This window comes from Amblyraja radiata, chromosome 41 (genome assembly GCF_010909765.2).
Source record: "Amblyraja radiata isolate CabotCenter1 chromosome 41, sAmbRad1.1.pri, whole genome shotgun sequence".
Taxonomy (NCBI): Eukaryota; Metazoa; Chordata; class Chondrichthyes; order Rajiformes; family Rajidae; genus Amblyraja; species Amblyraja radiata.
The window spans coordinates 15,136,692-15,149,187 of NC_045996.1; the positions used below are offsets into that span (position 1 = coordinate 15,136,692).

Consider the following 12,496-nt stretch of genomic DNA (forward strand, 5'->3'; position numbering starts at 1 on the left):
TTCAAGAAGGAACTGCAGATGCTGGAAGATCGAAGGTACACAAAAATGCTGGAGAAACTCAGCGGGTGCAGCAGCATCTATGGAGTGAAGGAAATAGGCGACGTTTGAAGAAGGGTTTCGGCCCGAAACGTGGCCTATTTCCTTCACTCCATAGATGCTGCTGCACCCGCTGAGTTTCTCCAGCATTTTGTGTACCAAAGAACCAATCTACATCTCCTTGATCATCATCTGCTTTGATCTGTGTAGGAAGGAACTGCATATGCTGGTTTAAACCAAAGATAGACACAAAAAATCTGTCGTTTTCACACCTTACCCTTCCATATCTTGAGTCTGAAGAAGGGTTTCGGCCCGAAACGTTGCCCATTTCCTTCGCTCCATAGATGCTGCTGCACCCGCTGAGTTTCTCCAGCATTTTTGTCTAACATATCTCGAGTTTCCCTCTCCTTTGACTCTCAGTCTGAAGGGTCTCAGCCCAAAACGTCACCTAATCTTTTTCTCCAGAGATGCTGCCTGTCCCGCTGAGTTACTCCAGCATTTGTGTCTCTCTTCAGTGTAAACCAGCATCTGCAGTTCCTTCCTACACTCACATCATAAGGTCGTAAGCAATAGGAGCAGAATTAGAAGCACCATTCGGCCCATCAAGTCTACTCCTCCATTCAATCATGGCTGATCTATCTCTCCCTCCTAACCCCATTCTCCTGCCTTCTCCCCATAACCCCCTGACACCTGTACTAACTAAGAATCTATCTATCTCTGCCTTAATAATATCCACTGACTTGGCCTCCACAGCCGCCTGTGGCAAATAATTATTTTATTGCTGTTCTGAAAATCACCAAGATTAGATTTGAGAAAAAGCTATCTTGATTTTTTAAGAGTTTAAGTTATTTGAGTCCGAAGAAGGGTCTTGAATAGGTAACCTATTCCTTTTGTCCAGAGATGCTGTCTGACCTACTGAGTTACTCCAGCTTTTTGTATCTATCTCATATTTAACAAAATTTAACAAAAGTAGACTTAAAGGGTTCAGGTCACACCTGCAAATGTGTACAGAAGTGTGAAAACACACACCTCCAGATTCAGGGACAGTTAGATGCATAGATACATAGAGAGAAGGTGCAGGAGTCGGCCATTTGGCCTTCGAGCCATTCAATGTGATCATGGCTGATCATCCACAATCAGTACCCCTTTCCTGCCTTCTCCCCATAAGCCTTGATTCTGCTGGCCCTAAGAGTCTGAAGAAGGGTCTTGACATGCAGATGCTGGTTCATACCTAAGATAGACACAAAAAGCTGGAGTAACTTAGCGGGACAGGCAGCATCTCTGGAGAGAAGGAATGGGAGACCTAATTGCCTTGAACCAGAAATGTCACCCATTCCTTCTCTCCAGAGATGCTGCCTGACCCATTGAGTTACTATCTTTGGTGTTACATACATAGATACATAGAAAATAGGTGTAGGAGTAGGCCATTCGGCCCTTCGAGCCTGCATCGCCATTCAATATCATCATGGCTGATCATCCAACTCAGTATCCTGTACCTGCCTTCTCTCCATACCCCCTGATCCCTTTAGCCACAAGGGCCACATCTAACTCCCTCTTAAATATAGCCAATGAACTGGCCTCAACTACCTTCTGTGGCAGAGAATTCCACAGATTCACCACTCTCTGTGTGAAAAAATGTTTTCCTCATCTCGGTCCTAAAAGATTTCCCCCTTATCCTTAAACTGTGACCTCTTGTTCTGGACTTCCCCAACATCGGGAACAATCTTCCTGCATCTAGTCTGTCCAACCCCTTAAGAATTTTGTAAGTTTCTATAAGATCCCCCCTCAATCTTCTAAATTCTAGCGAATTTGGGAGACCTAATTGCCTCGAACCAAAATGTCACCCAATCCTTCTCTCCAGAGATGCTGCCTGACCCGCTGAGTTACTCCAGCACTCTGTGCCTAGCCCTCAGAGCTCTATGTTACTCTCTTTGGAATTATGTAACTAATTCAAAAGAGATTAAGTGTTTAAGAAGGAACTGCAGATGCTGGAAAATCGAGGGTGGACAAAAGTGCTGGAGAAATTAGATGGATCAAGTTTCTTGGTTTCTTGGTCCTCCAAAATAATCCAAACGGAATTTAAACTGGAGGTGGTGGAGGGAGGACTTGGAGTTATTTGAGACTGGGGATTTTTAACACAGAATTTCAAGGAATGTGTATATTAACCCTGTTAATAGTTTCTGGGGGGGGGGGGGGGGGAGTTTGCAGCAGGGTTAGCTTATACTTCTTCTTCTTCTTCAGCAGCAGGTTTAACTTTAGCAGCAGCAGGTTTAGCTTTTCTTTATTATTATTCTTCTTCAGCAGCAGGTTTTCTTCTTTTTTCTTCTTCTTTTTCTTCTTCTTTTCTTCTTCTTTTCTTCTTCTTCTTTCTTCTTCTTCTTTTTTTCTTCTTTTTATTCTTCTTTTTCTTTTTCTTTTTCTTCTACTTTTTCTTCTTCTTTTTCTTCTTCTTCTTCTTCTTCTTCTTCAACTTTAGCAGCAGCAGGTTTAGCTTTTCTTCTTATTATTATTCTTCTTCAGCAGCAGGTTTAGCTTCTTCTTCTTCAGCAGCAGCAGATGTAACTTTAGCAGCAGCAGATGTAACTTTAGCAGCAGCAGCGGCAGCACCCCACCTCCACACGGGACACCATCCACTGATGGTGTGAGGGGAATGTTGGTTCTCCGGCCCACGGCGACCCTTTCCCTCCACCTAGCAACAGTGAGCCAATCACCGCGCTCTGCTCCCGGGGCCGCCGACCAATGGCAGGCCGGGCGGCGGCGCGAGGCGGCGGGGTGGTTCGAAACCCAACGGCCCGGCGGCGGCGCGCATGCGCACCCCGGGGGGGGGGGGGGGGGGGGGGGGCGGGGGCGGGGGGGGAGCACGTGACCGAGTTTCAGCCAGGGGCGGGGCGGGGGGAGTGGGATCACGTGACCCGCCTTTTAAATGGAGCGCACTGTCATAGAGGGAGCTGAGGTAAAGAGCAAAGATCTTTGGTAAAGAGTGGCTGACAGGGGAAGGGATAGAAACATAGACAATAGGTGCAGGAGTAGGCCATTCGGCCCTTCGAGCCTGCACCGCCATTCAATATGATCATGGCTGATCATCCAACTCAGTATCCTGTACCTGCCTTCTCTCCATACCCCCTGATCCCTTTAGCCACAAGGGCCACATCTAACTCCCTCTTAAATATAGCCAATGAACTGGCCTCAACTACCTTCTGTGGCAGAGAATTCCAGAGATTCACCACTCTCTGTGTGAAAAATGTTTTTCTCATCTTGGTCCTAAAAGATTTCCCCCTTATCCTTAAACTGTGAAGGGATGGCAGGGCAGGAGAGGGGTGGTTGGTAGGGCAGGAGAAGGGGGTTGGCAGGGAAGGAGAAGGGGGTTGGCAGGGCAGGAGAAGAGATGGTAGGGCAGGAGAAGAGATGGTAGGGCAGGAGAAGGGATGGCAGGGCAGGAGAAGGGGGGCTGGCAGGGAAGGAGAAGAGATGGTAGGGCAGGAGAAGGGATGGCAGGGCAGGAGAAGGGTGGATGGCAGGGCAGGAGAAGAGATGGTAGGGCAGGAGAAGGGATGGCAGGGCAGGAGAAGGGGGTTGGCAGGGCAGGAGAAGGGATGGCAGGGCAGGAGAAGGGGGTTGGTAGGGCAGGAGAAGGGGGGCTGGCAGGGAAGGAGAAGGGGTTAGCAAGGCAGGAGAAGGGGTTAGCTGGGCAGGGCTAGAGAAGGGGGGGCTGACAGGGCAAGAGAAGGGGGGTTGGCAGGGCAGAAGAGAGGGGCTTGAAGGATTAGTTGGGCCGAAGGAGGGGGCTGATGAGGCAGTGCGAAGAACAGTTTGACATGTAGTCTTTGTAAATTGAATATATTTATTGTTCTATCCATAGCAGAGAATAGCTTTGTAACATGTAATGAAGCCACGACTTGCTCTCAGCTGCTGGAGGTGTTCCATTGGGTTAAATTAGTAATGGAGGTCAACGTGAGGTTAACAGCTGGGGAAAAAAGACACAAAATGCTGGAGTGACTCAGTGGGACAGGCAGCATCTCTTAGATAGGTAGATTCTTGATTAGTATGAGTTTTAGGGGTTATGGGGAGAAGGCAGGAGAATGGGGTTAGGAGGGCGAGATAGATCAGCCAAGACTGAATGGTGGAGTAGACTTGATGGGCGAATGGCTTAATTCTACTCCTATCACTTATGACCTTAAGGCAACTTCATTGTGATATGCATATTGGTATCTTCAAGAAGGGTCTTGACCAGAAATGTTGCCTGTCCATCGCCCTCCACAGAAGCTACCTAACCCCCTGAGTTCTTCCAGCACTTTGTGTTTTGCTCAAGATTCCAACTTCTGCAGTTTTTTGCAAAGACCCTCTATAATCTTTAGTTTTTTGTGTCTGGCTTGATGCTCATTGCAAGGAGTACGGAACTCTGTGTGATGCCCGATTCTAGAATCTGTCGTCGGAAACAATCCGTGTGTAGACATCAGCTGGAATGCAATGGGTTGGATACATTACAGTACAATGGATTGGAATGTTGATACCTGTGGAGTGATTTGATTCGGGTTTTTTAAGCTAGTAACATATTGGAGAACCATTTCATTTTTAAATGGTCAAATGTCAAAGACTAGGGAGCATTTCTTTTAAGATGAGAGAGGCAAAGTTTAAAGGAGGTAGACAAATTGCTGAAGTAAGGCACGGGACAGGCAGCATCTCTGGAGAGAAGGAATGGGTGACGTTTTGGTTCGAGACCGTTCTTCTGACTTCAGACAAATTATTCCTAAACTAAGAAGGCAACTGATATAGGTGAAAATAATTACAAGGGCAGCAAAGTAGTGTGGCTGGTAGAGTTGCTGCCTCCCAGTGCCAGAGACCCAGGTTCGATCCTGGCCTCCGGTGCTATTTGTGTAGATTTTGCATGTTCTCCCTGTGAACATGTGGGGTTTCCTCTGACATCCCAAAGACACTCGGGTTTGTAGATTAATTGGCCTCTGTAAATTGCCCCCTAGTGTGTTGGGAGTGGGTGAGAAAGTAGGATACTGTACATAAAATGTGAATGCGTGATTAATAATTCTGTGCTGAAGGGCCTGTTTTCATGTTGTATCTAAAGCTGAACTAATCTGAAGAAGGGTTTCGGCCCGAAACGTCGCCTATTTCCTTCGCTCCATAGATGCTGCTGCACCCGCTGAGTTCCTCCAGCAATTTTGTGTACCTTTAATCTAAAAATGTGCTGGGTAACTTTTATTTTTCATAATGGAACAATCTAAAACTCAAGTCCATAGGTTTAGGATAAGATGTTTGAAGGGGATCTGAGAAAAAGCACTTTGTCAACGCGAGGGAAGTTTTTAAAAGAAAGGAAACTCGTTACATTTGAGGGGTTGCAAGGTGGTGGGAGAGACACTCGTCTTTAGAAAAGTATCTAGATAAGTACTTGAATGCCAAGACAGAGGAGGCTTCAAACCACGTGGTGGTAAATAGGACTAGTTCTCAAAAGCAGACCAAAGGGGGGTTTTCTGTGCTGTGCGATTCTGAAAATCTTTAGAATTGTACCATATTCTGAACTATGGGGCAAGACTGAATTGTAGATTAAGGGGTGATCTGCTTAATTTGTCAAGGAGGACTCTCTCTCGGACTTCTACAGGTGAACAGTAGCGAGCATGCTGACCGGTTGCATCGTGGCTTGGTTCGGCAACTTGAGTGCCCTGGAGCGGAAAAGACTGCAAATAGTTGTAACCACTGCCCAGTCCATCATCTGCTCTGACCTCCCCACCATCGAGGTGATCTATCGCAGTCGCTGCCTCAAAAAGGCAGCCGGCATAATCAACGATCCACACCATCCTGGCCACACACTCATCTCCCTGCTGCCTTCAGGTAGAAGGTACAGGAGCCTTAAAACTGCAACGTCCAGGTTCAGGAATAGCTGTTTCCCCACAGCCATTATTAAACTCAACTCAAACAAAACTCTGAACATTAATAGCTCGTTGCACTTTATCTACTTATTTATGTGTGTGTGTGTATATATATATATATATATACATATACCAATGAATATATATATATATATATATATATATATATACCAATGAATATTTATCTACTTATTTGTGTGTGTGTGTATATATATATATATACCAATGAATATATATATATATATATATATATATACCAATGAATATATATATATATATATATATATATACCAATGAATATATATATATATATATATATATACCAATGAATATATATATATATATATATACATTGGTATATGGTCACACTGATCTGTTTTGTAGTCAATGCCTATTATATTCTGTTGTGCTGAAGCAAAGCAAGAATTTCATTGTCCTATCTGGGACACATGACAATAAACTCTCTTGAATCTTGAATCTTGAATTTTCCTTAATGATATTAAACTTCTTGAACAGTGTTGGGCTTGGAGTCGTCCAGAGATGTAGACTTGGCTGGTATCTGTAGCACAATTGAACAGCAGAGCGGACTCCGTGAGTTGCACAGCCAACACCTAATCCCAGGGATGAGTTGACCCATTTTTTAAACCTGTGACTAAATGCATGGAAAGTAAAGTAAATGGAGAAGGAGGGACTGAAGTTTATTTTATCTTTACAGGATCTTTAATGAGAGAGAAAGAAAGGAATGCTTTTGAGAATAATGTCCTCCTTAATTCAAGTTAAACGTGAAGTGGAGGTAAGTACACCTTGCCACTCTCACTTACATAATTATATTCAAATTAAGAGTCATAAAATTGTCTCTTAGTCCAAACCTGGATGCTTTCAATCAAAGGTACACAAAAAAGCTGGAGAAACTCAGCGGGTGCAGCAGCATCTATGGAGCGAAATAAATAGGCAAAGTTTCGGCCCGAAACGTCGCCTATTTCCTTCGCTCCATAGATGCTGCTGCACCCGCTGAGTTTCTCCAGCTTTTTTGTGTACCTTCGATTTTCCAGTATTTGCAGTTCCTTCTTGAATGCTTTCAATCAAAACCTTTGTTACTGTATACAGATCCTATTGTGGGATAGAAGAGGGATGATCTCAAAAGTCAGTGATTTATTTGGCTTGTTGTATTGCCAAATGTGGTGTGTGCGCCCAGACTACTTCAGCTTTTTTTTTATAAAAGCAGTCCTTGTGGATATTTCTCAGATCTACAAATCTGTGGAACTTACCTCCTCTGTTACATTCTTTAATGGGATGTGTACATTAAAGACTCGGCCAGTCCAAGCCCTTTATCCACAATTGCCCTTGAGAAGGTAGTGGTGAGCTGCCTGTTTGAACATCTACCATCCAAACCTGAGACCTTTCTGGTTTGCATGACTTTTCCCTGCCGCTCAATCACTGGCTGCTTGAAGCCCACCAACATAAACAACCTGCACCTCCTCGCTGGCATTGCCCCTGCTGATGTGAGACGGGAAGTCACCAGCCGAGTCGAGATGACCAAGGCCACCAGTGATGAACGCTACCTCCTCTACGGACGTGTACCCCCGGCCCAACGGCTGAAGTCCAGGAGAAGCTTTCTCAGCCATGTCCAGCCCCTAATAGCATCACGGGAAGAAACCAGACTCCAACTATGGACAAAAAGGCTTGAGGACGACCCCCCTCCTACTGACATGGGTATCCCTCCTTCTGAAGCCCTCCCTCCGGGCTCAGAAGCACCATGGGTCCAGTGGAAGACGCTCAACTGCCTGAGAACAGGAACAGGGCGATCAAAAGCTGCCATGGCCAGATGGGGCTATGAAACTGGCCAAACCACCTGTGAATGTGGAGAAGAGGACCATACAATGCAGCACTGCCTTGTCTGCCCCCTACTACCCAACCAGTGCAGCCCAAAGGATCTTGCAGTGTTCAATAAAAATGCAAAGGACTGTGTAAAGGAATGGGAAACTGTCATATAACCAACCAGCTTCAAAGACACGAAAAGAAGAAGAATGACTTTTCCCTGTAAACCCATTGCCTCTCATTTGGCGGTTTTACAAGCTTGATGCTGTTTGCCAGCATTATCATTTATTTGTATTCCTTCCCCTAAGTCTTCTCTATATTAGTGCAGTGATCAGCCATGATCACATTGAATGGCGGTGCTGGCTTGAAGGGCCGAATGGCCTGCTCCTGCACCTATTGTCTATTGTCTATATCTTAAAACTATGATTCCTACTTTTATTATTGCTACTTGTAAAGAACGATTTTGTTTCCTATCCTGCTGCAGGATTGGAGTTTTGAGCAAAATGTGGAGATCCCATCAAGGAGAGATATTCTGACTGTGAATTATAAAGAACTTTTAACTCCAGACAGCCAGAAAATTAAACTATCTCCACTGCAGCATCGTCGCAAGCAAAGGTAAAATAATGAAACTGAAACTTACTGGAAGGTGTGTGAAAATTATCTGTTTATTAATGTGAGAACCAACAGCAAAATATGACATGGAGGATTTGCCCCGACAACTGCAGTTTGCCTCAAAATTTGGGATAAGAATAAAAACAATTTCCATGTGCAGGTCTACAGCAAGAGAAAAGCAAAAACTTGCAGATGCTGAAAATCTGAAATAAAAAATACACACTTTTGAACAGGTAAGGACCATTAGCCATCTGTGACTTGGTAAATGACGAATCCAACAATGTAACTCCTGAATATCTTGGATCTTGGAAACTTCATTGTCATTCAGACCTTTCAGTCTGAACAACATTTCGTTGCCTTGCAGTCATACATATAATAAAATAACAAAACACACAATAAACACAAATTTAACATCCACCACAGTGAGTTCACCAGGCACCTCCTCACTGTGATGGAGACAAAAGTCTTAAGTCTTTGTCTCTTCCCTCCTTGTTCTCCCTCTGCGCTGAGGCGATCCAGTCCTCCTTATCCCGTTATTTTTTTTAATTAATCGCCAACAATGATTTTACTTGTGGAATCGAACTCCATATATTAATTGTTCTGTTTCTGGGCTGGAGTATTTCCATATTCATATTTCCTTGCGACATAGAACGGAGCCATTTGGTCCATTTCCCCACTAACCTTTCTTCTAATTCACTGGTAACCAATAACAATTAATAAGCATAGAAGGGGACTTTACTTACTGGAATTAATTTTCTGCGATTTTATCAAATGTGAACATGCATTCTCCTGTGGTAAATACAATGGGAATACAAATATAGATATTATATGAATCTCCCAAAGAACTGAGAGGTAAGACAATATTTTCTCAAAGCTGATGTAGGGTTGCTGAAAACATAGCAACATTCATATGTAATTATTGCTATACAACATCTAAAAGTCATATGAAGATACAGAGCTTTTCCAGCAACTTGCAAGATTAAAAATATAGGATAACGCCTACATGCCTATTGCATAAACACACTCACAAATTTGTCACAAATACATAAAGAGTGCCAAGATGCATTCCATTGAGATTAACAGTCACCTTTTCAAAATGGTGGTAGACCCGCTCTCTCCTAAGAGGTTGCTTGTCATTTAGAACGGGGCACAATGGTAAAAGTGTTTGGGATCTTAATCAGTGTAGAATGCATATTTGGGCCTAGAGAGAGAGATAATTTCTCCGCAATGGTGCATACCAAAAGAGGTTTGGTAACTATTAGCCTGTGTTTTTTTTAAATTGGTGTTTTTTCCCTTTTTCCTTCCGCCCACAATATTTAATATGTAAAAGTAAATGTGATTCTGTTCCATTCTGTTTGTAGTTTGTTTGTTTGTTTGTCTTTTTGCACAAAGTCCGCGAACATTGCCACTTTTCATTTCCACTGCACTTCTCGTATGTGTATGTGGCGAATAAACTTGACTTGACTTGACTCCAAAAGTAATATCAGTGTCTCAACTGTAAACTTCTAGCCTGGAGGTGACTGCAGATGAAAGCAATTGAGAGTCCTTCGAAAGACATTGCCTGCCCTGCTAGGTATTTTTGTCATGCTGTTTACCAGTTTTAAAATAAACACAAAGGCAGTGGAACAAAGACTACATTTAAACTGCAATGATCTTTGTCTGGTCGTTATGGCCACAGGAGTCCATGGAATAGCTTGGTGTATGGTGCAATGATAGCATTTAGGAAGCTGATGCTGCCTTTTGTTAGGATATGAGAGTGCCAGTATTCCTGTGTGTAGCATTTGCAGGGCAGTCCAACTTTAACTGTTTGATGTTATTGAGTACATTAAAGTAATGTGTCCCCCTTACAATGTTCCACCACTTCCCCAACGAAGAGATGTGTCTTTAGTGTAACTGCAAGTATTGTTTAATTGGGATAATTCTGCAAAGAATTGGCAATAATGATGCTCATGCAGTATATGGAAATTATAAACCAGTAAATGATCCAAAGTGTAGAACTGGTCTATGTTAATGCTGCTGCTGTATTTTATTTCATCCTATCTGCATATTCTATTCATGTCTCTCTTAAGCTTCCACATTCTCACAGTTCCATTAATTAACCCGAGTTGCTGCTGGGTTTAATCCTGACCTCGAGTACTGTCTCTGTGGAGTTTGCACGTTCTCCCTGTGACTGGATGTGTTTCCTTCGGGTGCTCCGGTTTCCTCCCACGTCCCGAGGACGGGCAGATTTGCAGGTTAATTGGCCTCTGTGAATTGTCCCTAGAGTGTAGGGAGTGGCTGTGAAAATGGGATAGCAAAGAGTTAGTGTGAATGGTCGGTGTGGACTTGGTGTGCCAAAGCGCCTGTTTCCATACAGCATGTTTCAATCATTTTCTGTCCAAATGTAAATCACTGAATTGAAAATGATTGCTGAACTTGGCCAATAGATGGTGCTCTGAGGTCTCAAACAGACCAACTCAAAGAGGCAACAAGAACTATGAATGATAATTTTTAGTATTTTGCGGAATGCAGAACTATGACTGCTTTTTCAGCTTGCTTTAATGCTCTTCCCTGTTCTAGCAGGAGAGGTCAAATGTTCTGCCAACATGGAGATTCTCTCAAGGGACCTATTGTGTTAATATTGCCCCCTGTGAATTTCCCTTACATGCCTTCCAGCAAGGATTCTCACCCATCAGCACCTAATGGACAGTTACCATACCCCATGTGTTTCCAGTATGTCCTTCCTGTGGCTGGCATTCAGTTACATGCAAGGAGTATTTCTGCTGCCTGGATTAGAGGATATTAGCTTTAAGGAGAAGATAGACACAAAAATCAGCAGGACAGGCAGCATCTCTGGAGAGGTGCTGTCTGTGTGGTGTTGGCTATAAGGGGAGTTTGGACAAACTTGGATTGATTTTCTCTGGAGCATCCGAGACTGAGGGGAGATCTGACGGGTTTATAACATGATGAGACGCATTGTTGGGCTATTTAGTCAGATCCTTTTATCCAGGATGGAAATGTCAAAATCTAGAGGGCATAGGTGAGGGTTGCGAGGGTTAAAGTTCAAAGAAGATGTGCGGGGCAAGTTTTTTTTAAATTTTGCATCGAGAATGGTGAATGTCTGGGTAGTGTTGCCTGGGGTGGCAGTGGGGCAGATGCGATAGTGGCATTTAAAAACCTTTTGGATAGGTACATGCATATGAAGAAAAGCAGGCATATGCAACATGTGCAGGCAGAAGAGATTAATTTAAATTGGCATCATAGTTGCCATGGACATTGTGGACCAAACGTAAGCGCATCACATACACCTTGTACGTACGTGCGCACACACACACACACACACACACCTCTCTCTCTCTTTTCATCGTCTCACTCATTGCTAGTTGGTTTTTTTTCTAACCGTCCATCCCGTTTTACTTCTCTCAGTCCTCTCAGGAACATATTGTGTGGTCTCTCCCCAGGGAGCAATATCGCAGCAATGTCAACTCGCTGCGGGAGTTGGCTGCCATCTTGCCAGTGCCGCCTCAGAAACGGGAAAGGCGTCTCACAAAGGTACAGGAACCAACCCCTCCCCCCCACCCCCACCTCCCTCCACCTGCTCGGTAAAGAAACCACAGCAAATTCTAACCCCCTCTCTAATCTTCCTGTCATCAGTGTAAGCTGTTGAATAATATTTCTCCCTACACAAGGCTGAGCAAAGGGTGAAATTGCCTCTGGTCCTTGGTCATTAATCATAGAGGCATTATGTGGACAGGTACAAAACAGGATTCAATAAGCTCATTAATTGTTGGCCTTGATCTTGAGGGGGGGGGGGGGGGTTATGTAAAGTGTGGTGCAGTTATTCTGGTGACGTTTGGGTAAGAGAGCATGCACTGAATCTGTTTAAGAAGGAACTGCAGATGCTGGAAAATCGAAGGTAGACAAAAGTGCTGGAGAAACTCAGCGGGTGCGTTCCGCACCCGCTGAGTTTCTCCAGCACTTTTGTCCGCACTGCTTAGCTCTGATTGTCACACCTCCAGAAGGCCTTGGGAAAGTTGCAGCAGAGATCCACCACAATGACACTGGTGCTAAAATGTTTAAGTAAGTAAGTAAGTTTATTGGCCAAGTATTCACATACAAGGAATTTGCCTTGGTGCTCCGCCCACAAGTAACAACATGACATCCAAAGCAAGCGT

At 44.0% G+C, this 12,496-nt stretch overlaps 1 protein-coding gene across 2 annotated transcripts in view; it reads left to right on the top strand.

The window, feature by feature from the left end:
- Positions 1 to 2,949: 2,949 nt before the first annotated feature.
- meiosin (meiosis initiator) overlaps positions 2,950 to 12,496 on the top strand; it is a 54,193-nt gene continuing 44,646 nt past the window's right edge. For both annotated transcript variants that reach the window (XM_033014312.1, XM_033014313.1), the window contains exons 1-4: positions 2,950 to 2,989; positions 6,628 to 6,705; positions 8,215 to 8,345; positions 11,783 to 11,873. In XM_033014312.1, the coding sequence (XP_032870203.1) occupies positions 6,655 to 6,705; positions 8,215 to 8,345; positions 11,783 to 11,873 (273 nt within the window). In that variant the 5' untranslated portion in view covers positions 2,950 to 2,989; positions 6,628 to 6,654. The remainder of the gene's footprint in view (positions 2,990 to 6,627; positions 6,706 to 8,214; positions 8,346 to 11,782; positions 11,874 to 12,496) is intronic.